The sequence below is a fragment of the Lycium ferocissimum genome, chromosome 8, assembly GCF_029784015.1.
Source record: "Lycium ferocissimum isolate CSIRO_LF1 chromosome 8, AGI_CSIRO_Lferr_CH_V1, whole genome shotgun sequence".
Classification (NCBI taxonomy): domain Eukaryota; kingdom Viridiplantae; phylum Streptophyta; class Magnoliopsida; order Solanales; family Solanaceae; genus Lycium; species Lycium ferocissimum.
This window is the reverse complement of record NC_081349.1, coordinates 13,283,381-13,306,307: the sequence shown is the minus strand read 5'-3', so window position 1 is coordinate 13,306,307 and position 22,927 is coordinate 13,283,381. Positions and strand designations below refer to the sequence as shown.

The following is a 22,927-nucleotide window of genomic DNA, read 5'->3' as shown; positions in this document are numbered from 1 at the left end:
TTATTTAGCCTTATATATAAACTTGGGCCAACTTAGCAAAGAGATGGTGTCAACATAAAGAGATATCTGAACTAACTGTTTTGTCCAAGTTGTAAACAAGTATGCTAATTTTTTGCTGCTTTAGTGGTTTGAAGTAATCCTTTTTTGAGACATAAAAAGGTAATCAGTACTCCAAAATTTACACTCATAGAAGGAAGCAATAAGAACTGATCTGCAAGCGACCAAGACCGCAAAAAAAAAAAAAAAAAAAAAAAACTTGTTATGAAAGGGAATTAGAAAATTGGAAAAAACACTTGTGAAGATTTATAAAGTGACTGCTTAAACTCTAATGACAAACTTAACTAAGCCTTCCTAGATTTGCTTGCTGCCAATTGGGTTTCAGCCTGTAAGATGAACAAACACGTGTTTAGTCTTGGTTACAATTGACTTTAAAAAGTAAAGGTATCTTCACAAGCAAAAATATAATACCTCCTTTTTCACAGATTCTTCCTTTTCGGACAATGTTAGCTCGATATGGCAGGGAGATGACATGTAAGCTAACATATCAAAATACAACATAGTTTAGTGTCAGCCAAAAAAGAAAATAGTGTCAATAATGGAATGCATAGCAGATAAAAATCAAACTTACGGTTAATCCTTCCATGAGCACGATAAGTTCGGTGTCTTTGCTTTTGTGCTAGGTTAACTTGAATATGAGAAATATAAAGTGAATCTACATCCAACCCTTTCACCTCAGCATTGCTCTCTGCGTTCTTGAGCAAATCAAGAATAAATCCGGCAGACTTGACTGGCCAACGTCCTTGACCATTTGAGTGCCTATTCTTAGCCTGAGCAGTTCGGCCAACCCCGCGACAGAAGCGTGTGAATGGTATGGCTTGCTTGTGGGCCAACACATCCTCCAAATACCTTTTCGCCTTAACCAGAGGAAGCTTCCTGACAGCGTGCGCCGTTTCCCTTGTGTTCTAATTAATTTGTAAACGTGTCAATTAATTTGTAATGTTAAAATGTTGATCAACTCAAAACATGTGCACTGTAGGGCTGGCAAAATGGCTAAAAAAACAAGTAACCATCCAATATGACCCATTAGATATGGGTTGGAATACTGACCATTGAAAAATGGATCAAATATGGATATTATCCCATATTATCCACTAAAAATTGACATCCAGACGGATAATATGGATATCCATATTATTAATACCCATTTATCTGTTTGTTATTTTTCATGAGTTGTTGCTTTCTGGGAGACTAAGCTTATTTTGACTTTTAACTTGTGTTTTCACTTGACTATTCCTGAAACAATGGGTATTATGTATATCCATATTATCCACGGGTTAACCCATTTTTTATCCGTGTTAAATATGAGCGGGTTGATATTTCATCTGTTTTTTTTAAACCCATTTCGATCAGTCCATATCCGATCCAACCCGCCCGTTTCTACTCCTAGTGCACTGTAAAGAAGCAATAGACATTGTAGGACACACATACGTTGAGATGTGTTGGGAAGATGATTGTTGAAATTTTCAACCAACAGATATGAAAAACAACTGCCCATCATGCCCATAATATCACTGTGGCAGAGAACTCTTTCGTACCAAGTGCATTATGTAGCACAAAGCCGATACACACAATCTCTGCACTAGATTTTCTTACATTATGAAACCACAAGGTACACAGCATGACAACAGAAAGAATGCTCTATCCTCCCAACAAGGGCAAAAGACTTAATGATGAGAACACTAAAATGAGTTACTCCCTCTGTTTCAATATGTTTGTCTTTCCGTTTTAGTCTGTTTCAAAAGAACGCCTCTTCCCTAATTTGTCTTTAATTCCACCATCCCACATGGCTTGTTTAAGACCGGCATTTTAGTATATTATACATATTTTTACTTTAAAACCACAAGATTCAAAAGTCTTCTTTACTTTCTTAAAACTTCGTGTTCAGTCAAACTAAGACAAACAAATTGAAAATGAGGGAATATAAAGTATCGTATGCAATAAAGAATTTCAATCTCATTAAGTAGACTATCATATACGACACCTAGATCCCAACATAAACGTTTAGTCAGTTAATAGACTATTAAAGCTCATCGCAAGACTGACAAAATTTTTCCATGTCTGCAATCTGAACTTGAAAATAGTCCAAAAACAAACATCAGCCAACATAAGTCTTTTATTGCACTAGACCACATGTATCATCATTTACCGAACCATCTATCATAAGAGTCAAGAGGTTCACCCAATAACAATGCAAATTTGTTTTCCCTGAAGTTTACAGGCAACCCATTCACTAAAGGTAATAGGTCACTGCTTTTATCATCAGGTTGTCCTCTTACTCTTACCAGATCTGCTTGGTAATTAAGTTTAAGACCCACTTATTCATTATCAACTAAGACTTAAAATTGAAAACACTAAGAAATGAGTTATGGTATGCAATAAAGCATTTTAACCTCATTAATCAGACTATCATATATGATACTTAGATCCCAACATAATATTTGAGTCAGTAGAATATTAAAGCTCGTGTTATAAAATCGCAAGACTGACACAATTTCTGCATGTCTGTAATCTGAACTTGACAAATAGTCCAAAACAAACATAAGTCTTTATAACCTTAGAGCACATGTATCATTATTTACTGAACCATCAATCATAAGAAGTCAAGAGGTTCACCCAATAACAATGGAAATTTGTTTCCCTGAAGTTTACGGGCAACCCATTCACTAAAGGCAATAGGCCACTGCTTTTATCAATCAGGCCTCTTACTCTTACCACATCTTCTGGGTATTTAAAGGTATGTTCGGTATGAAGGAAAATATTTTCTTGAAACATAAGTGAGTTTCTTACTTATTTTCTTGTGTTTGGTAAAGTATTTGTATATAATCTAGATAGATATACTGGAGGTGTTGGAGGGCGGGGAGGACACAATCAATGGGGGAAGCCACATGTGAAACTTGTTTTCCCTACTTCCACTAAGGAAGTCATTTCACACATTTTTAAAGAACTTGTTTCCTAGAGAAAACGTTCTCCAAAAATTTTGACCAACCGACCATAGAAAAATTGAAAAACGTTTTCCTCCCTACAGAACACACCTAAGTTTAAGACCCCACTTATTGAACTCCGCACAAGAACATGTACTACTAGCAGCAAATCAGCTCCAAAAGCTCAAGCATAACATGAATAAATCATTTTTTAACTAACGCGAAAGAAAAGGAAATAGTACCTTGAAGTGAACTCTGAGAGCAGCACCCCGGGCTTTGCAGGCTGCACAACAACACATGTAAGGTGAATATTAGTTTGCATTATACTAACAACTTACAATCTAAAAACAAAGATAAATTAGACTGACAACACAGAAGTGTTCAGTGATCCAGCAGCTCTTTGTTTAATACTTATAAAATTTCAAAAATATTTCTAACTGTAAGAATTATAACTTGGCTAATTTCTAAATATATACTCCCTAAATGTTGTTCCATAAAACGAACATACGTTCTTTATCAAATACTCCCTCCACCCCAATTTACGTCACACCTTTTGGATTTCAAGATTCAAATAAATCTCCATAATTTTTTCATATGTATATCTTTTAAACATTTTGAATTATCAATTATTATGACTTATAGTACTTTTTACTAGTTTCCAAATATGCAAATTCTATTTTAAAAAAAAAAAAAAAAAAACTTAAACGATTCCATACCCGAATTCACCGGCCATATAAAGTGTTTTGACTCTTGAAATTTGAACAGTGTCACATATAAATTAGGACAAATGGGGTAGTAAAAGATGGATAACAACCCTTAAATTTCCACCAAACACCAAGCACCAAAAAAAAAAAAAAAAGCAAGAATGAATATACATACATTTGGTGGGATTATCAGGCTCTTTAGAGTACTTCACCTACATTAGTATCATTGAAAATCAAATGTCCAAACATAATAAAATGAAAGAAACAGTCACAAATGACATAATAATAATCAAGAATATAATTTACCATAGTGCCTTCGGCAAGAAAATAGGTAGCAAGTTGTGGATTTTGTAGTTGAGTGAATTATGGCGGCGCTAAGTTTTATATGAGGTACAAGTTAGGGTTGTTAGGGCACTGGGCCTTTTACAAAGTTTGGAACCAAAATGCCCCCAAAAAAATCACTTTGGACCAAAATACCCCAATACAAAAAAATGTTACAAAACTACCTTTAGCGTAGTAATTTATTGCGCTAAAGCAGTTCACGGAGACAAAGCCGTTAACTACTTTAGCGCAGTATTTTACTGCGTTATAGAAGCTGTTAAAAAAAAAAAAATTCTATAACGCAGTAAAATACTGCGTTATAAAAATAGTACCAGAAAAAAAAATTGCCCAACTTTATTTTTTGCAACACTTAGTATTTTTTTCCATACTTTGACCAATAATTAATCGTGTGTCAAGATTCCGAAACATCAATATTTTATATAGAACCTGATATTTTTTTAAATACAATAATGTAGGCTCAATACATCAAGGATACGTAAACGTTCGGATCGTCATTTTAGGGGTTGAAAAGGTGCCTGAATTAAGTTTTATTTGTAAACTTTAGGTTTAAGTGTTCTATATACATAGGCGTCCATTTTTGTTTGAAGACTTGTTATCATTAGCTTAAGGTTTTTTATTTTTAGGGTTTAGATTTATTGAAAATAAAGCCGTTGCCAAAAGGTTTTTAATTGCTTTATACTGCGCTAAAGAATATTTTTTTTTGTTTGTATAGCGCAGTAAAATAGTGAGCACTAAAAAAAAAAAATTGGCATTTTTTTTTTTTTTTGCAACACTTAGTGTGTTTTTTCATACTTTGACCAACGATTAGTAGTGTGTCAAGACTCCGAAACGTCAATATTTTATATAGAATATGATATTTTTTTTTGCGTACAATAATGTAGGCTCAATACATCAAGGATACGTATACATTCGGATCGTCATTTTAGGGGTTGAAAAGGTGCCCAAGTAAGTTTTGTTTGAAAAAACTTAGTGTTTGATCGTAGGTTATTTTAGTCAACTTTATATGTCAAGAAAATTAGTCGACTTTATTTTCAAAAATTAAAACCGCAGAAGTGAAATTGACATTCACAGCTACATTACCTCAGAATTTTTACGTTGAAATCTATTACGTATCATCATCTTATAAGTAAATAAAACTGAAAATTTCAGGCCAATTTGGGGAAAAATTGAAATTGAATGGAATAAAAGGTGTTTTTTTAAAAATCGGCTCGGCCAAACCGCCTTGCGGTCGTTTGTCCGCATAGATCTCGAAAAAATACGCAAGTTGAAAAAAAAACGCGTAAAACGGACGTCCGAGCGCAAAGTTATGACCATCTAAAGTTTGACCACTTTACAACTAGTTTTTCTCCCTATATTTTTTAGAATTATATTTATATTCAAAATAAAGTTATGTCTTGATTAAAAAATAACACGCTTAAATCAAAACCTTAAAAAATAAAACACTTAAACCTTAAACAAAATTTACTTGAATACCTTTTTCAACCCCTAAAATGACGATCCGAACGTTTACGTATCCTTGATGTATTGAGCCTACATTATAGTACGCGAGAAAAATATCGGGTCTATATAAAATATTGACGTTTTAGTCTTGACACACGACTAATCGTTGGTCAAAGTATGAAAAAAACGATTAAACCGCAAAGAAAAGATTTATTAAAATACGATGTTGCGATCTTTTTATGGAAAAAAATACTAAGTTCCTTAAGTGTGTTATTTTTTAATGCGTAACTTTCTTTCGAATATGTTGCAAAAAAAAAATCGCGTAAATCGGACGTCCGAGCGCAAAAAATCGCATATATTCGAAATAAAGTTACGCTTTAAAAAATAACACACTTAAATCTAAACCCTAAAAATAAAAAAAACTTTAACCTAATGACAACAAGTCTTCAAACAAAATGGCCTTCTATGTATATAGAACACTTAAACCTAAAGTTTACAAACAAAACTTACTTCGGGCACCTTTTCAACCCCTAAAATGACGATCCGAACGTTTACGTATCCTTGATGTATTGAGCCTACATTATTGTACGCAGAAAAAAATATCAGGTTCTATATAAAATATTGACATTTTGGAGTCTTGACACACGACTAATCATTGGTCAAAGTATGAAAAAAAAACACTAAGTGTTTCAAAAAATAAAGTTGGCCATTTTTTTTTTTTTTTTTTGGTCTTGTTTCTATAACGCGATTTTACTTTGCGTTATAGATTTTTTTAACGGCTTTTTCTATAACGCATAAAATATTGCGCTAAAGCGATTAACGGCTCCGTCTCAGTAAAGCTTGCTTTAGCGCGAAATCATCGCGCTAAAGGTAGTTTTGTAACATTTTTTTTGTTGGGGTATTTTGGTTCAAAGTGATTTTTTTGGGGGAATTTTGGTTCCGGACTCGCCTTTTACACCTCTTCCATATGCCTTGAAATAGGGGCAATTCGTAGGATTGCCCTTCGTTTGGGGTGGTCTTTATTTGGTGCCCCTCAAATTGTCTTTAATTTTTGCCCTTCGCGTGTAATTCTAAGCTTTACATAAAAATCATGAGGTTACGGGAGAAAAAGCGTAATTGCCCGGTGTCATAGGTTACCTTTCTATCTTCCTCCCCCGTGACGTTCCCAAAGCGATCGCTATCCTTTTCTTGCTTTCTTCTTGTCTTGCATTTTTATAGAACGACCTTGTTAAAAAAATAACTAACATTATGTCGGTACCGGCATAAATTATAAGTTCCGCCTTATAAGTCAAAGTTTATGCCTTAAGGAAAAGTTCCGCTTTAGGGGCATATTTTTAGGTATGTCTTAACTAAAAGTCTGCCCCATAAGACATAACTAAAAGTATGCCCCATAAGGTGGAATTTTTCCTTAAGGCATAACTAAAATTTTGCCTTATAAGGAAAGACTATTTCTTAAGGAAATGTTATGCCTTATGGGGCATACTCTTAGTCATGTCTTAACTAAAAGTCTACCCTATAAGGCATAACTAAACTATGCCTTCAGGAAAAGTATGCCCCATAAGGCGGTATTTTTCCTTAAGACATAACTAAAAGTTTGCCTTATAAGGCAAAGACTATTTCTTAAGGAAATGTTATGCCTTATGGGGCATACTCTTAGTCATGTCTTAACTAAAAGTCTACCCCATAAGGCATAACTAAATTATGCCTTCTGGAAAAATTATGCCTTATGGGGCAGACTTTTAGTTAAAGGCATAACTAAAAGTCTGCCCATAAGGCATAGTTATCTTAGTTATTTTTTAACAAGGCTATGCCGGTACAGGCAGACACGCGTCCAAACCTTGCATTGCGAAAATATTTATTAATTTTATGCTTGAGCGGGGGTTTGAACCCAAAACCTCAATATTTGTCCACCTTTTCAAGCGAGGGGTAAAACTTAAAGACCACAAATATGAGGGGCAATATATAAAGACCACCCCAAAGGAAGGGCAATCCGCGCAATTTTTTGAATATTCTCTCTGTGGTCGTTATGAAATGAGCTTGTTTGGATCGACTTATTTCAGGTGCTTTTAAGTCAAAATAAGTTTTAAGCATTTTTGCAGTGTTTGTGTAAAATAAAAAAATGCTTTTAATGTTGTAAAATCATTCTAAAAAAGTTAGTTAAATATATCAAAAGATGAAGTAAGAACAATAAAGAGATAAAGGGACAAGAGAGGAGAGATTTCTTATTCATCCAAATGTGTTCAAGTGTCTAGTACATCACATATCATACTACTACTACTACTACATAAAAGAGGTTACAAGATTGTCTTGAATATGACATTAACCCCTTGAGAAGGTGGGGAAAAATATGGGGTTGTGGGAGATGAATGAGGGAGTAGTGGAGGTGTGACATAACTAGACATAATGGTGAAATAACTCCTAGAAGTTATGGAGATCCACATTTTTGTCATATTTACAACACTCCCCCTTGGATGTCCGATAATGTGTCTCGTTAAAACCTTACTAAAAAAAAAAACTGCGAGGAAAAATTTCAGTGAAGGAAAAAGAGCACACATAACTTGTAATACGCATTGTTTGCTGCCTCATTAAAAATCTTGTCGGGAAAACCCAATGGGACAAAACCTTGACCAAGGAAAAAAGAGTGCAGTGCATATTTTCTCCCCCTGATGAAAATATCACTTTATTTCTCGGAGACGACACATCCCAATCTTGTACACCAGCTTCTCAAATGTCGAGGTTGGTAATCTTTAGTAAGCACATCCATCAAATCATCAATCGAGCATATTTGTTGAACATATATTTCACCTTTCTATTGAAGATAATGTCTAGAAAAGAACTTTGACGAAATGTGTTGTATTCTATCTTCTTTGTAATATCCTTCTTTCAATTGAGCTATGCAAGCTTCGTACAATATTGTTGAAATCTTCATTTCCAAATGAACATCACACTATTGCAAAATGTGCTGAATTATTGATCTCATCCAGACACATTCTTGACTTTCTTTGTAAGTAGCTATCACCATGGCAGGACTTGGACAAGTATCAATAATTGACTGCCATATAAAGCGTCATTATGTGGTAGTATCCTTACATGCAAGTCGATAACTCGCTTGAAGAACAAACTTCATGTAATAATAAAAATAATGCCCTGCATTTTACATAACCAACAAAACCTTGATAATATTTGTTAAGATAAACAAATCTATATTAATAATTTCTTTTGCAGTATGCAATACAATATACTCATCCTTATCATGAGGTCAAAATCGTCAAATTCATGTTTATTTATATTTAGCAACATCACAATCATTGGGGTATTCCATGGAATCACTTTAACCTATATAAAGATTCGTTGAAGCTTTATTTTCGTAAACCTTAAATGCTTCAAACCAATTTAAATCCCTACATATTTTCTTTTGTTGTCTATATAGCCATATTGACAACAATTAATTATACACATTTAAAATTTTCATATATTGCAGACTGATAAGAACCCCCATTGCATCCACCACGGAAGAATACATGCATCTCCATATAATAATGTCAGGACTTTTGCGAAAAAACCTTTATGCCACAAGGCACAAGCCGTACTTTATATTTACGGTTTTTATTTATCATTTTACTTTTCGCACAAGAATTCATTTGTACCCCACTAACATTATACCTTGAGGTCCTTGGACTATAGATCAAAAATATCACTTTTCCAAGTGAAACAAAATATACTTGAATTGCGTATTTATTTGGCCAATCATTTATCTGTCCACTTTTTGACAGATTTAAATTCAAGATTCTCGTCACCGTTTATAATATTGAGCGCTACATTATATCAAAAGGTACGGTTGACGGTAATTTGATATCGGTTCCAATACGACATAACTTATCGAGATCTCTTTATTTTTCATCATTTTCAGGTACCTGAACCTATCCAAAGGTTGTATGAAATATTATATCGTGATGCTATTTTAAAGCACTTACCTTATTAGTATGACCATATTGATCATTTACTCCTCTCCTTCTTCAAGGAGTTTTATCTTTGGAACCGATCGGTCTATCGCCGTAGACTCTGTTCTTTAAGGACTTTAATTCTAACTGAAATTGGAGCATTTGCAGCTGGAATATAATATACACTTTTTGGGTCCGTAAATGCGTCTGGCAGTTAACTTGAATTATCCTTTCAACGAGAATCATACCAGTGATAATTCATTAAAAATACCTTATTTTCCAGCCGCTTATCATCTCTCCCCCTAATGTTAGGAAATCTAACATTTACCTCCCAACATTATTTGGGGACCCATCTTTATGCATTGTGGTGGAGCAATTAAATCATATACCGCACATTCAAATTTTTAGATGGGAATTATTTGGTTCCTGACCCTGAACCAATTATGATAGGGGAACTTATTAGAACTTGTTAGCTTGATGCGTACAAGTGCTGCTACATATAACATATCTCATCCCAAATTTCGGTTTGGGAGTTTTGTTCTCATAACCAGTTGTTTAGCTATAATTGGAGGCATAAAATTTCTGCTAAACCAACTTGGATATAAACCAGCGTTATCAATATCATTTTATAATTTGGGATCGTGCTCTTAATTTTGACCAAATAGCCTTGCAAAAACCAAATTGCAATTTGATACCAAATGCACATGTGACCATAACATAGATGCATCTATTAAAATCATATAATAGTGAACCGGTCCACATGGCAGGTCATTGGGTCCATAGATATATCACCTTTTATACATTCCAAAATCATGGGATACAATCCCAACCTTAGCTGGTAAATTAATCAATTTGTCATCATGAGAACAAGCAGCACAAGAGAATTCTTGAAAAATATTTTATTTCTTCAATATATTACCACATGAATTCTCAATTATTTTCGCATCACACTTGAACCGGGATGGCCAACCGGTCATGCCAACTTGCGTAGCATGTGATTCCATCATGCTTGTATTTATGTGGTAAAAATTCGCAGGAGGGCAACATTCACATTCATTTTGTTTACCCGCTATAGTTGAAGTAATATCAAGTTATTAAACCTTCCCATAATTTATAGTCTCAATATAATTCATATTTAGCCAATGCCTTTGAAAATTAAAAAGTTTTTTTTTTTTTTTAGACTTATTACAACGCCAATATAATGAAATATTTCATTCCTCCAAGCACTAACAAATTAGCTTTTCTAGAGCTTCCAATTAATTGTGTACTACCACAAATTTCATAATACCATCTGTATAGTTAACATCTCCTTTTAGGGAGTAGCTATCATTATGGTCATGTCCAAAAACCTTTATAAGCAAGACTTATTCCTTACTTTTATCCTTTGGTAATTCATAATAAGACTATATGCGACGTACCAAAAGTACGTGACCAATGACCATTTATTCCAAAATAAAATTTCTTTATTTTGTCTCAAACCTCCCATCGAGGTGAGTCGTGGTATTTATCCAACCATACATGAGCACGTCCTTATCCATCATTTTACACATTTCATAATAAAAAAATGGGTGAGCATTCATAATGCTTATCACAAGTCACATTCTCTTCAAGGAATGGACTATAGTTATATATATATACGTGCTTCATAAATTTTCTTATAAGCCCATTGTGATGCATTGACATTTTTTAAAATTATATGACCCACCTCAACATCACCTTGAATTGTATTCCTTTCTTATGATGGAGGATTTATAAAATTTTATCAAATTAGGTCTCACGACAACCCTGTGCCCAATGACCTTTTATACCAAATTGATGACAAAATTACCTTCACCTTAGAAGGACCATTTTGAGAACCCATAATGTTCTTCCTCTTATATTACCACAATGATGATTAACATTATTTTGTCCTTTGCCACGTCCACATTCATTCGTTTAACCACTTGTTTTCATTGATACTTATTATGCATCTACCACATTCCCCTCACAGAATGAAGCATATCAAGTGTGACGGGCTTCACAATTTTTCATCAAATACACATTATTTTGCCTTTGTCATCATTATATCATAAATATGGTGCAATGGGACTTAGACCCAACATCTTATCCATATATAGGCGTGTTAGGCCACAAAGCGATGGGACTTGAACCCAATATCTTATATTATCATTATAGTGCACCGGGACTCAAACCTGATGTCTTACTCTCTTGATTGATGGGACTTGAACCCACCGTCTTACCTATAACCAATGGCATAATAGGCCAATGTGTACAAGAATTCGCCATCGAGGCTTTGTAAATATTACCACTTCTAGTGATTATTTATTTCTTTTGCGAACTTTAGTTAGAATTGGTATGGAACTTTTCCGTGAACAACAATAATTCTATCATGACATGGCCGTATATAAAGTAAATAACATAATTTGTAGATATATAGATTGTTTTGATCGTAACATAAATTTAAGTCGACTAATCGCTTGTGTGGGGCTTCTAATCAATAATATGTTAGTAGCCAGAGTCGAAATCGAACAAACATTGCAATTTTTTCACCAAATAAAATTAACAAACCTGCGTGAGATCGCCTAAGATGCCAAAACCACCCTTGTTGAGACCAAGTGATGATACAAACTAAGGAAGAGCAAAAGGTTCAACTTATTTCAAGGATTTGACCATTCAACTTTCTACCGGGTGGCAAACTTTTAATTTCTCAATAAACATTAAAGTCACAGGTTCTTAAAGGCAGGAAGTCATTTGATCTCAAATAAAATATTGAAACAGTTGAAGAAACAATTGCAGATGCTTACCAAAATATGTTTCAGAGTAAATTTGTCATTGTATCTAACAAACGTGAATACTGCTAATTGTCTTTAAATAACTTAATGCACTGCACAGCACATATTGACTTAAAAAACCATAGGACTCCAGGATTAAAGAAATGTGATTTAGAGAAGTCAAGTGCAAACTAACATAAGGATACTGAGGTAGATGCCTTTTCCTCTTATCAATTTAAATCATTACACAAAAAACACCTAGCAAGTCCAAATACAGCAGAAACAGTGAAAAAATAATTTATACCTCTCTGATGTGAGCAAAAGAGAATTGCCCATTCAAACGTTCTCTCAAAATAATTTCATGGCAGTATTCTTACTTTTAATCTTTGAGCCTCGTGCTGATAACGTGTTGCAAAATCATTCTAAAAGAGTTAGTTAAATATATCAAAAGATGAAGCAAAAACAATAAAGAGATAAAGAGACAAGAGAGGAGAGATTTCTTGTTCATCCAAATGTGTTCAAGTGTCTAGTACATCACATATCATACCTCTATTCATACTACTACATAGAGGGGGTTACAAGATTGTCTTAAATATGACATTAACCCCTTGAGAAGGTGGGGAAGAATATGGGGTTGTAGGAGATGAATGAGGGAGTAGTGAAGGTGTGACATAACTAGACATAATGGTGAAATAACTCCTAGAAGTTATGGACATCCACATTATTGTCATATTTACAACATTTAAGCATTTGTTTTAAGCTAAAATGACAAAAATAAGTCAAAAGTCATAAGTTAGAATTCCTACTTTATAGATTTTCGCTTATAAGTCATAAGTCATAAGCCCATCCAAACGGCCTCTAATATAGTACTCCTTCCGTCTCAAAACCTCTTAGTTTAACTGTGCACAAAATTTAAGGAATAAAAAGAGATTTCTGAATGTTATGTTTCTAGATTAAAGGTGCATGTAATAGACTAAAATGTTGTTTGAATATTGTGGTTTAAACTTGTCATGTAAAATGTTTGAATTGTTAACTTTTTAAATATAAAAAGTGACTCTCTTTTTAAGACAAACCAAAAAGGAAAATAAGAAACTTAAATTGGGACGGAGAGAGTAATTCCGAACGAATGCAGAAAATATTGGAACATAGTTCTTTATGGTTCTTATGAATTATTTTGGTTATAATATGCCTTAATAGAAATAGTTTTTAGGGAAAAGGATAAAAAAAATCCCTGAACTATTCTAAATAAGTCAATTTTACACTCTGTTTTTAGCTCTAAATGCCCTTGTCGTTAGTTAACTAGCTCAAAATGCCCTCTAACTGGCCAAACAACTAAGTTGGATGATTGTTACATATTGTTTCATAATGTATCATATTATATTGTATTGTCTTGTATTGTAATGTATTGTTTAGATGAATACAACGTTTGGATAGATTACATCATTTCTTATAGTTACATAATGTCATACATCAACAATTTGAAGGTAAATTTACAAGAAAAGTAGGGTATAAGGTAGAACTACTATAAAAAGGTAGGATAAATTATAAAATAAGATTATTAGATAATAAGCAAAGACAAAATGAGAAGAGAAAAATAAGATAACAACACGATCATACCAAATTGGTCGTTACATAAAATGAGACTTTTCGTCATCACATAAAGATGTATTTAACGATGCAATACAATTAAATTTAACTAACAATCAAAATGAACATTGTATTCAAACTGACAATACAATACAACAGGTAACAACCATCCAAGTGTAAAATACCCTTCGTATTGACGATTGCTCCAAAACAAGAGGAAAGGGGCCAATTTTGCCCTTGTTGTTTCTTTAAAAAAAAAAAAAAATCTTTGGAGGAGGGAGTTGAACATGTAAGAAATATAATAACAACACAAGAAAATAAAATAGTATAAAGACTTCCTATTTTAACAAATAAAAAACGATGACATATAATATATTTTCTTGGTTCCTTATGCATTAGGGATGAGTTATTATTTGTGAACTTGAAATAATCTACCTTTCTTACATAACTATTTACTACAATTTTATATTTCTATATCAATAATAATGATTTTATTTTACTAACTTTGTGGATGATATGATAATAGAAATCAAATTTAATTATACCTTGGTATGTTATATTACTTATTGTAACTTTAAGTCATCTCAAGTTTCAGTTGAGGGCATAGTAATTTTGAAAGGAAATAGTAGAACAAATGTTAAATTGAAAATTTGATGTTGGTAATTAATCTTTATATTATAAAAAATTGTCATTTGAAATAATCAAAGTACGTAATCTCATAATCTCTAATATAAGTTTTTGCTCAAGACTTTAGTATTAAGAGCACTTGTCCCGAACTTTAAATGGAGGATGAAAATGCTTCATTTCGAATAATTCCAGATCAAAATTGGCTCTTTTCTACTTATTTCAGAGCAACTATTAGAAGGACGAGTATTTTTGAGTGATTTGGCTAGTTGGATGGTATTTTTGCGCTAGTTAACTAACACGATGAATTCTTGAGTAAAACAGTAACATTGGGTAAATTGACCTATTTTGAACAAATCAAAGGTACTTTTTGACCATTTTCAAGTTTTTAACACACACACACACACAAAAAAAGAAAAAGAAAAAAAGAGAGAGAGAAAAGAAAAATTGAAACTTTTGGTCTTAACCCTAAAACTAAGGGGGTTTCCTTTATATATAGAGGCATGTATCTCATATGTTAAAACACAAATATGCAAAAAAGAGAAATTCAAGATCGATGAACCCCTATTGAGATACTGCAATCATTTTCTCTATCCCTTTTTCTCTCTCTGCTTGAAGCACAATCCTTGCAATATTCAAGCACTTTGATAAGTTGCAAAATGTCGACTTATTTATGTGCTTTTTTATTGTTATTTTTTTAAGATCTTTAAGTATGGACTAACGTCAAAAAACTAATTTCAAAATCTTATGTAAGTTATCTAGCTTCATGTTTTGAAATATTGATGACGAATTAAAATTCAAAAAGGAAATTACAAAAAAGGATGCAATTTGAGTGTTCTGGACTCAAAGGAAGGAAAGTAAAACAAGAAGAAGCATTGATAAACGTTATGTGACACACATTTTATTGTTGGGATCGTTTAAGTAGGCAGAAAGGTAAATCAAAAGTGGTGAAATTTTTTTAGAAGTTTTAGGCAGTTCATATCATCCAAACATAATGTTTTGATCTAAGATTTCATTTCTTCCATGTTTCAACGGTAACATATTCTTACATGGAGCTAAGATCCAAAATGAAGAAACAAGAAGGGAATAATTGGTATCTGACATGCTTGTTACAATGGGGTTGCGTGTGATATGAGATTGGTTTCATTTAGGATGTGAGAATTTGAGTTGGGATTCGACGTGATCTGATGCGAAGTGGTTTGTGGTTCCTTTCAGGTAAAGGGTATGTTCACCGAGTCTTTGCGCTTAGAGGAATGATAAGGATATCATGGAATGGAGGTCAGTTCTATTGAGAGTTATGTCGCGGTCATGCACGGTAAGATATACTTAAGGATTCAGTGTCAAGTTGATGAAGTGGTTATGCCATAGGCCAATGGAAGCCGGTGGTTGATTAGAAGGAATGACTCTAGTGTCGTGGAAGAGTGAAATGATAGTAATCAAGAAGCTATCAGGTGTTGCATCTAGTGTTGGTTTGAGGTTGAGAGCTTGTACCTGTTAAGTTAGATTGGCTATTTCCGGCTATTGCTGGTATTGTTATTCGGTTGAGTTGTTGGGTAAATCGCTTGAAGGGTTAGAGTTGTTCTAGTTCGACAATTGGGAATGTTCGAAGTGGTAGATCAACGATGAGGCTTAAATTAATTCGAGTTGTAGGGAATGTTTTAGAGTTCGACGTAAAAGATTTGGAGCAAGGAGCCTTGGTAGGGATACGTGGGGTACAATTGTAGAACAAAGTATGAGATTCGCTGTGTTTAGAGAGTATTCAATTTTAGAATTTGATGCGTTAAGGGAACTCTAATGTGCGGAGTGTGTGGTTTCATTCTATCCCCATGATTGATTCGGCTAGCTTGCAAGAATTATGATTATGCAGTATTTGATTGAGTGGATTCGAGAATTGATTATGGCAAGAATGAGGTACATCTTTGGGACTACTTGGGTTTAATTGGGTTGTGGTATCATTGTCTGGCATAAAATAGATGAGTTTGGGATTGTTGCGACGTAATCTTGAGGAAGTAAGTCTACAGAAATGGATTAGTGATAATAGAAATTCCATGAGGTCTTGTGATCAGTGACTAGTGAGAAGTAAATTTCAAGTAACCGACATGTTAAGTTTTATAGGAGTGGCTTGTGTGGTACACCATTGGACAGTTTTGTAGCACTTTGCAGTGGATGAGCTAGTGTGGTTTTAAGAGAAGGGATTTATGGAAGTTCTTTTTGTGTGAGGGTTAACATTGTAATCTCGATACGAAGCCGTATTCCTGGTAAGTGTTATGTTAAGAGTAATTTTGTCGGTATACCTTGGAAGAGGATAATTTTGGATATTAAGGACTTGGAGGTTATTATGCTAGCTGGCGCAAGAGGTTGCGAGATTGATGCTTTCAGAAATATTATGGAATGAGGTATTCCAATGGGAAGTTCGATGATTAAAGGGTCGTTATATGAGACACTAGGTTCTTAGCGTCTAAAGGTTTAGGTTGTATCAGAGGTGTGTGTTGGGGAAGGCTGAGAAACTCAACTTGCATTCATAAGGTTTAGCTCCTTCGTACTCAGATGACAGCTTGGATATGATTCAGCTTTTGGAATCGAGAGTGATAGACAAGATTTATTTTGCGTGGTAAGACCGTGATTAGTCTTGGAATTTGGAATCAGTTCGAGTGGTTATTGATAACATTTAGGAATGGTGCATTCATTTCAGGTCAGTGCGGTTTGATTAGAACTTGACGAATTGCGTTCAGAATTCCAAAGAACTAACGAGTTCCAAGTAAGTCACTTTCATAGATTCGATGAGTTTCAGTTTAGTTTGGGGTTTGATGTGAGTAGACTTGATGATACCGGGGGCAGCTTTTCAGTTAGTATAATGGTTTGCAATGGGCATGGTGGTGACTTGAGAAGGTACTATGGTTGCGAGAAATCTTCATAGTGATCATTTGATTTTCGACTGATTTTGCTCGGTAAGGTATTCGGTGGTATGTTCCTTTATAGTGATTGAGGGTTTTCGAAGATTTAGAACTGGCCAAGTTGGCTGTGAGGAAGATCAGCTTTGATGGAATAGCTTAGAGTTTTCTAGTGGAGCAAGGATTCTCTTTTGGTGAGTAAGTCATGGTTTTGGGTCTGTCTTGTGTGTTTATAAGAGATCGTGTGTTGACAACTAGTTTTCACCTCATAAGACGCGTATTTTAATTTTTCAAATTTCCCAAGTCAAAGATGGAGTAAGGATACTTCCTTTCACCCGAGAAAATTGCAAAAATGACGTTTAATTATTATTTCCTGAAAATCGACAAAAATAAGAAATACGAGTTATTTACTTTCATCCCGCTCCACCTAGTCCCGGAAAATTGTTAATTTAAACAACATATTAATTACGGCTCATTTTGACCGCTTTTTTTTCATATTTAAAATATGCCCCGGAACTATGTCAATATTGGGTTTGTTTTTTAAATTTGTGAGTTTTGAATTTTAATTTGCTTAAATAATTATTTTACTTAATAAAGTGAGTATTTTTAATATATGGGTTAATGATAACGTCCAAATCCACTCCTCAAAGAGAAAGTGTACACGATCGTATGCAATATAATTTACCCAACTATGAGTCGGGGTGGATCCCACAGGGAACAATATACTAGGCGATTTAAACAAGTAAGGAATTATCACTTTCTACGCTAAGACAAACACTTGATAAGATTTTTGGTTTTTGACTTTGAAACCACCAAAGATAAAACTAACCTAGAAAGCGGGTAAAATGATCAATGGCCACAAGTTTGGATACAAAGGAAATTACGCTCAAGTAACGATCCAATGTATTTCACGATTTTACAACTAAGAGCGGGTTTATGTTAATAGATAATGATTTCTAAAATCTCATTAAAAGTCTTCCAACTAAATCAATGAAGTTCACTCTAAGCTTTTCCAAGCCTTAAAGTGTGATATTAGGCATAATCAATTTAACCTCAAGTAACTATCCTCTTCCAAGCTCAAGTTATTAGACGAGTTTAATGACCCAAATTCTTGTTAATTAATCTTTTCCAACCTAGATTTCCTCTTCCAAGCTCAATCAAAGTAAATGGCCGAGTCTTAGGGTTAGCTACTCCCTTAAGAATCATTCAAAACGAGATTAATTAAAGAAACAAAGACCCACTTCATTAGAAATAAAAATCATTCAATACATAAGCATAACAAGAGATTTAATCCAACACTTGATAATGAATAATATCATAAACAAGATTCAAGTGAAAGAAGAAAATACTACACACTTAGATATTCAATACAAAACAAGGAATTGAAGAAAGGTTTAAGAAATATCTCATTAAAGTGCTCCAATCTTCTCCTCCAATGGTATGGATGAAACCCTAGCTCTCCAAGCTTGTATGAAATAGCCAAAGATCCTGATATTGTCTTCCAAGTGTTCGTATTATAGTTGAAAAATCTTCCAACCCAAAATATGTCCAAAACAGCCACTGATTTTCGAAATTTGCAAAACTGGCCCGTTTTTGCAAAACTGTCCAGTTTTTGCCATTTCTTCAATTTGGCCTCTTTTTGACTTGTTTTTCACTTGGTTTCTTCCAAAGCTCTTCTCAATCGTATGGACCAACTTATCACAAAACCCTAGGAGAGTATTTATAAGAGGGAGACAAAAAGTCCAAAAGTGGCTTTTATTGGACCAAGTATGCGGGCGCAAAATGAGTTTGCGGAGCCGCATGGTCTTTGCATCTTTGCGCATTTAGCTCCACTCACTGGTCATTCTGAGTCTGAGTATGCGACCGCATACCAGAGTTTGCGGTGCCGCATATATATTCAGCTCTTTTTCGTCTTTTTACGCCATTTTGTCCTTTTTGTGCCCAAGACTCAATGTACCTGATATAATAGCAACACACACCAAGAATAGCCTCATATTATAAATTAAGAACACAAAAATCAAAGCAAAGAGTCTAAAATATGTGGTAAAATCACCACTTATTAGTTAATATGATTTAGTTTTGGGATAAGGAGGGGGGGGGGGGTCTTGTTTGTTATTTTAAAAAATAGGGGGGTTTAATGTTTTTTAAAAAAAAGGGGGTGTGAAGTTTGTTTTAACAAATTTCACACCCCACACTCTCATTTCTCTGTCACCCGACTCCCTCATCTCCTTCGTGAGGCGATTTGCGATTTTTCTAGGGTTTCCTTAACCATGGCTAATTCATGGCGATCCAAGGCTGTTTCTAGCCAATTTCTTGAGTGCTTTTACGCCCAATCATGAATATTTATGATTTTCAGGTTTATTTTCATTCGAATTTCATTTTTTCATACTTAAATTGAATCGCATTAGGATTGTTACTCGGATATTTTATGTGTTTATGGTTGCCATGGGTAGGGCCTTGAGCCCTTGGCCATCTTGTGCACCAAATGCATTAAAACAAAGAATCTAGGGGAAACTTCCTAGATGTTTCACGGTTAAGGTATAAATTTGGGGATTTTATCCTCATTGTACTATTTGGTACAATTGTACCGTTAGAGTGGTACAAAATTTGTTGTATTCGTACTATCCTAGTATTTCTGATTTTTATTGGATTCTTTGTGGATTTTAGGGTACCATTAGTTGTCATTTTGGTTTTGGTTGTCTTATCTATTGAAAATTAGAATTTTAGGGGAAGATACAAAAATCTGGGGTTTGGGGGGGGGGGGGGAGGGGTTTGGAATCTAGGGTTAGGTGTCCATTTTCCATTCCTAGGATCCCTAAATTTGGAATCTATAAATAGAAAGAAAAAAAGATAAAGAGAGGATCATTTTTTGAAATTTAAGAGCATAATCCTAAAGAATATATATAACACACACACACACACACACACACAGTCCAAGAAAATACTATAAATATTTAATCAATATACATAGATAGATATAAGAAGGAAAGTATTAGAAAGAGGATTTTGAATACAAAAAGGGATTTATTTGCTTGAAGTTAGAGTTTGAATCCCCATTTTGATCTTCAGGTTGCCCCTACAAAAGGTAATCTTCCTGTTCTAGCCATTCTAGCTATTTTTATTCAATTTTAGTTTTAATGTGCACCTATGATTCTATGCTGTTTTGACATGTGTTTGGGGTTTTGGATACTGCTTTGGTTATCCTTTTGTCTTAAAGCTTGTTGATAATGTAATCTTAGTGATGTTTAAGTTGTTATAATGTGATGTAGTTGAAATTTGAATCATGTTAAAGGTTTCTTTTCTCTGAGTTTTGAAACTTAAAAGAAATGAGATAGGATTGGCTGTGTTTGGCTATCAGTGTTGTTACATTAGTGTTTTGAGGTTTTAGCACTGTTATGGTGGTCTTTATTTGAGTTTGACACTGTTATATCTATAGAAATTTGTGTATCTAATCTTGTTCTTATTGATTTCTGCTCACTGGGTCGGTAGAATGATCCTGTCATGTTGGCGAGGGATTAAGTTTATTTGTTGGCTTTGTTTGTTAGACATGGTTCTAGGTATCAAATGTGTTTACAAAAACTTGATACGGCCTTGAAATTGTTTTTTTTTTTTTTTTTTTTTTAAAACTTGGATTTCTCAAAATCCGTTAGTCTAGATTCTTAAAAAAAAAAAAAAAAAAAAAAAAAAAAAAAAAGAAGAACCTGATTCCCTGTCATTTGCTGTTTATTTAGACTAGTCCAGTTGGTTATGGATCACCTTTAATAGTCCAATGTCTTTGAAAGGTTAGTTTGATGAGATTATGTTGGAAATCTGTTGTCTTTCTGTGTTGGTTGTGCATTTCTGGAAAAGATTTTGGCAGTCTTTGTGTATCACAGTGTCAAAATAGGTTCATAGTGTGTAGTTTGATCTATTATAATCCTTAGAACTGGATAAAAATCTAAAATGGCTCTTTTGCAAAATGGATAAGGTTCTGGTTTCTTATTTTAATTGTGTGACTGTTAACTACAAGTAGAGCTTATGTGATTCATTGTGATTGCTTGGTTTTGTCTATACACTGTCTTGACACTTTTTGTCCTTGCTAAGTGTTTGAAAAGGTTTAAAAAAATGATCTTGTCAATTGGCTCTGTGAATCTTGAAACTGCTAAGCATGGTTTGAAGTCTTCTTAAAATAAGAGTTTTTGTTGGAAAAAAAAGGAAATCAAGACTTGAAAGCTTGTGCTAATTCTGGAAAATCTGAGTCCTATTTGGTCTTTTGTGTATATTGATCATTTGTTCCGAGAGCTATAATAAGGAAATAAATCATGGAAAGCAGAAGAATTGATAGGTAAAAGGCTAGGTTAGTTGTTTCGAGTTTATAGTGTGCTGTTCATAGTTCTATTGTAACTTATTCTTTCATTCAATCTTGCTTGCTATGTGGTTGATGCTAAAGCTTACATATTCCATCCCCTGCTTATCTTCTGAACTTTATGTGTTTTGGATGGTGTAAAACTAAATCTAAAGCTTAGCCTATATCTTCTTTGACTACCATATGGGCATTTGGCCATTTCTGTGCATTATCTTTAGTTGCACACCTACTATAAACCTGTTAAAGTTGGAATTTTTCATGCCCAATATAATTTTGAAAATCAAAGCAGCCTTAAGAAGAAATAGTGTAGTATCTGTATTGGACTTTGTAACTTTGCTTAAGCCTTTTTGTGGCTTAAACACATGATGTTCACCCTTACTTGTTTGTTTGCAGTCCTGATAGGTTTGAAAATAATGTTCTAAGTCTACAGGTAGTTTCATGCTCCTCTCTTTTGTAAATTTACTGATCCTGTCTTGACTACCCTTTATGGCCACAGTTTAGTTTCCTTTGGACTCATAAGTGTTTTACGTGTGAGTTTCCTATTGTCTATGACTTACTATGACTCTATTTGACACATGTTTGCACCTAAGATAGACTTATACTCTCCCTGATTGTTGTGAACTTATTTGATTTTGTCTTAATCACTCTTTGTAACTTAGTAAGACCCCTATGTGACTACTACTCCTTCTTTTAGATCTCTGTGTACAAATTATGAATAAGTCTTAGTATAAATCTTCATTTAGGGATCCTATTAATGTTCTATGAGACTGGATATGTGCTAAGGTGATCCTAAGTGATTATTTGTGACCTTTGCAGCTTGAGAATGGACCAAAACCAGAACCTAGAAGTTTGGAAAATAGCAAAAGAAACCTGTGATATGACCTAGACCTGCTTAAGTTAAACATTGGTTTAGAAGAAACAACTTTAGACTTGCTATTTGATTCTGTGACACTCTGTTGTGACAACAAATGAAACTAAAAAATGATTTTTGCCATTAGTTAACTTAAAAATGATCTAAAGATGAATTTCTGGAAGCCATTTGACATTATCTGCTTTGATTAAGATTAGACTAGTCACTTGTTTATGTGCCTATTTGCCTTGTCATTGTCACTTCTGAACTTTGCTAAGCATATGAAGATAAAAATGATCTTTCCTAAACCTATTTGATGAAATTGAGACTGTCTAGGTGGAGAATTGGTTAAAACATGAAAACTGTAAGATTTGTAGTCCATTTTGATCCTAGAAGAGTCTGAGTGTCCTGGATTTTGTGTGCATTTGTTGGCTTCATTCCTGGGAACTGG

General features: G+C 33.9%; 1 protein-coding gene and 3 non-coding genes across 4 annotated transcripts; all 4 read right to left on the bottom strand.

The window, feature by feature from the left end:
- Positions 1 to 177: 177 nt before the first annotated feature.
- LOC132067280 (large ribosomal subunit protein uL22y) lies at positions 178 to 4,111 on the bottom strand. The gene is made up of 6 exons (XM_059460475.1): positions 3,992 to 4,111; positions 3,861 to 3,897; positions 3,224 to 3,264; positions 629 to 962; positions 469 to 536; positions 178 to 383 (listed from the first exon to the last, which is right to left on the bottom strand). Exons 1-6 carry the CDS (start codon positions 3,992 to 3,994, stop codon positions 342 to 344), a joined length of 525 nt encoding a protein of 174 aa, XP_059316458.1. The 5' UTR covers positions 3,995 to 4,111; the 3' UTR covers positions 178 to 341.
- Positions 1,495 to 1,641, bottom strand: LOC132069104 (small nucleolar RNA snoR135). Its single transcript, XR_009417671.1, has one exon. It is a non-coding gene; the product is annotated as a small nucleolar RNA snoR135 (small nucleolar RNA).
- Positions 2,189 to 2,317, bottom strand: LOC132069098 (small nucleolar RNA snoR74). The gene has a single exon (XR_009417665.1). It is a non-coding gene; the product is annotated as a small nucleolar RNA snoR74 (small nucleolar RNA).
- Positions 2,622 to 2,750, bottom strand: LOC132069097 (small nucleolar RNA snoR74). The gene has a single exon (XR_009417664.1). It is a non-coding gene; the product is annotated as a small nucleolar RNA snoR74 (small nucleolar RNA).
- Positions 4,112 to 22,927: the final 18,816 nt, after the last annotated feature.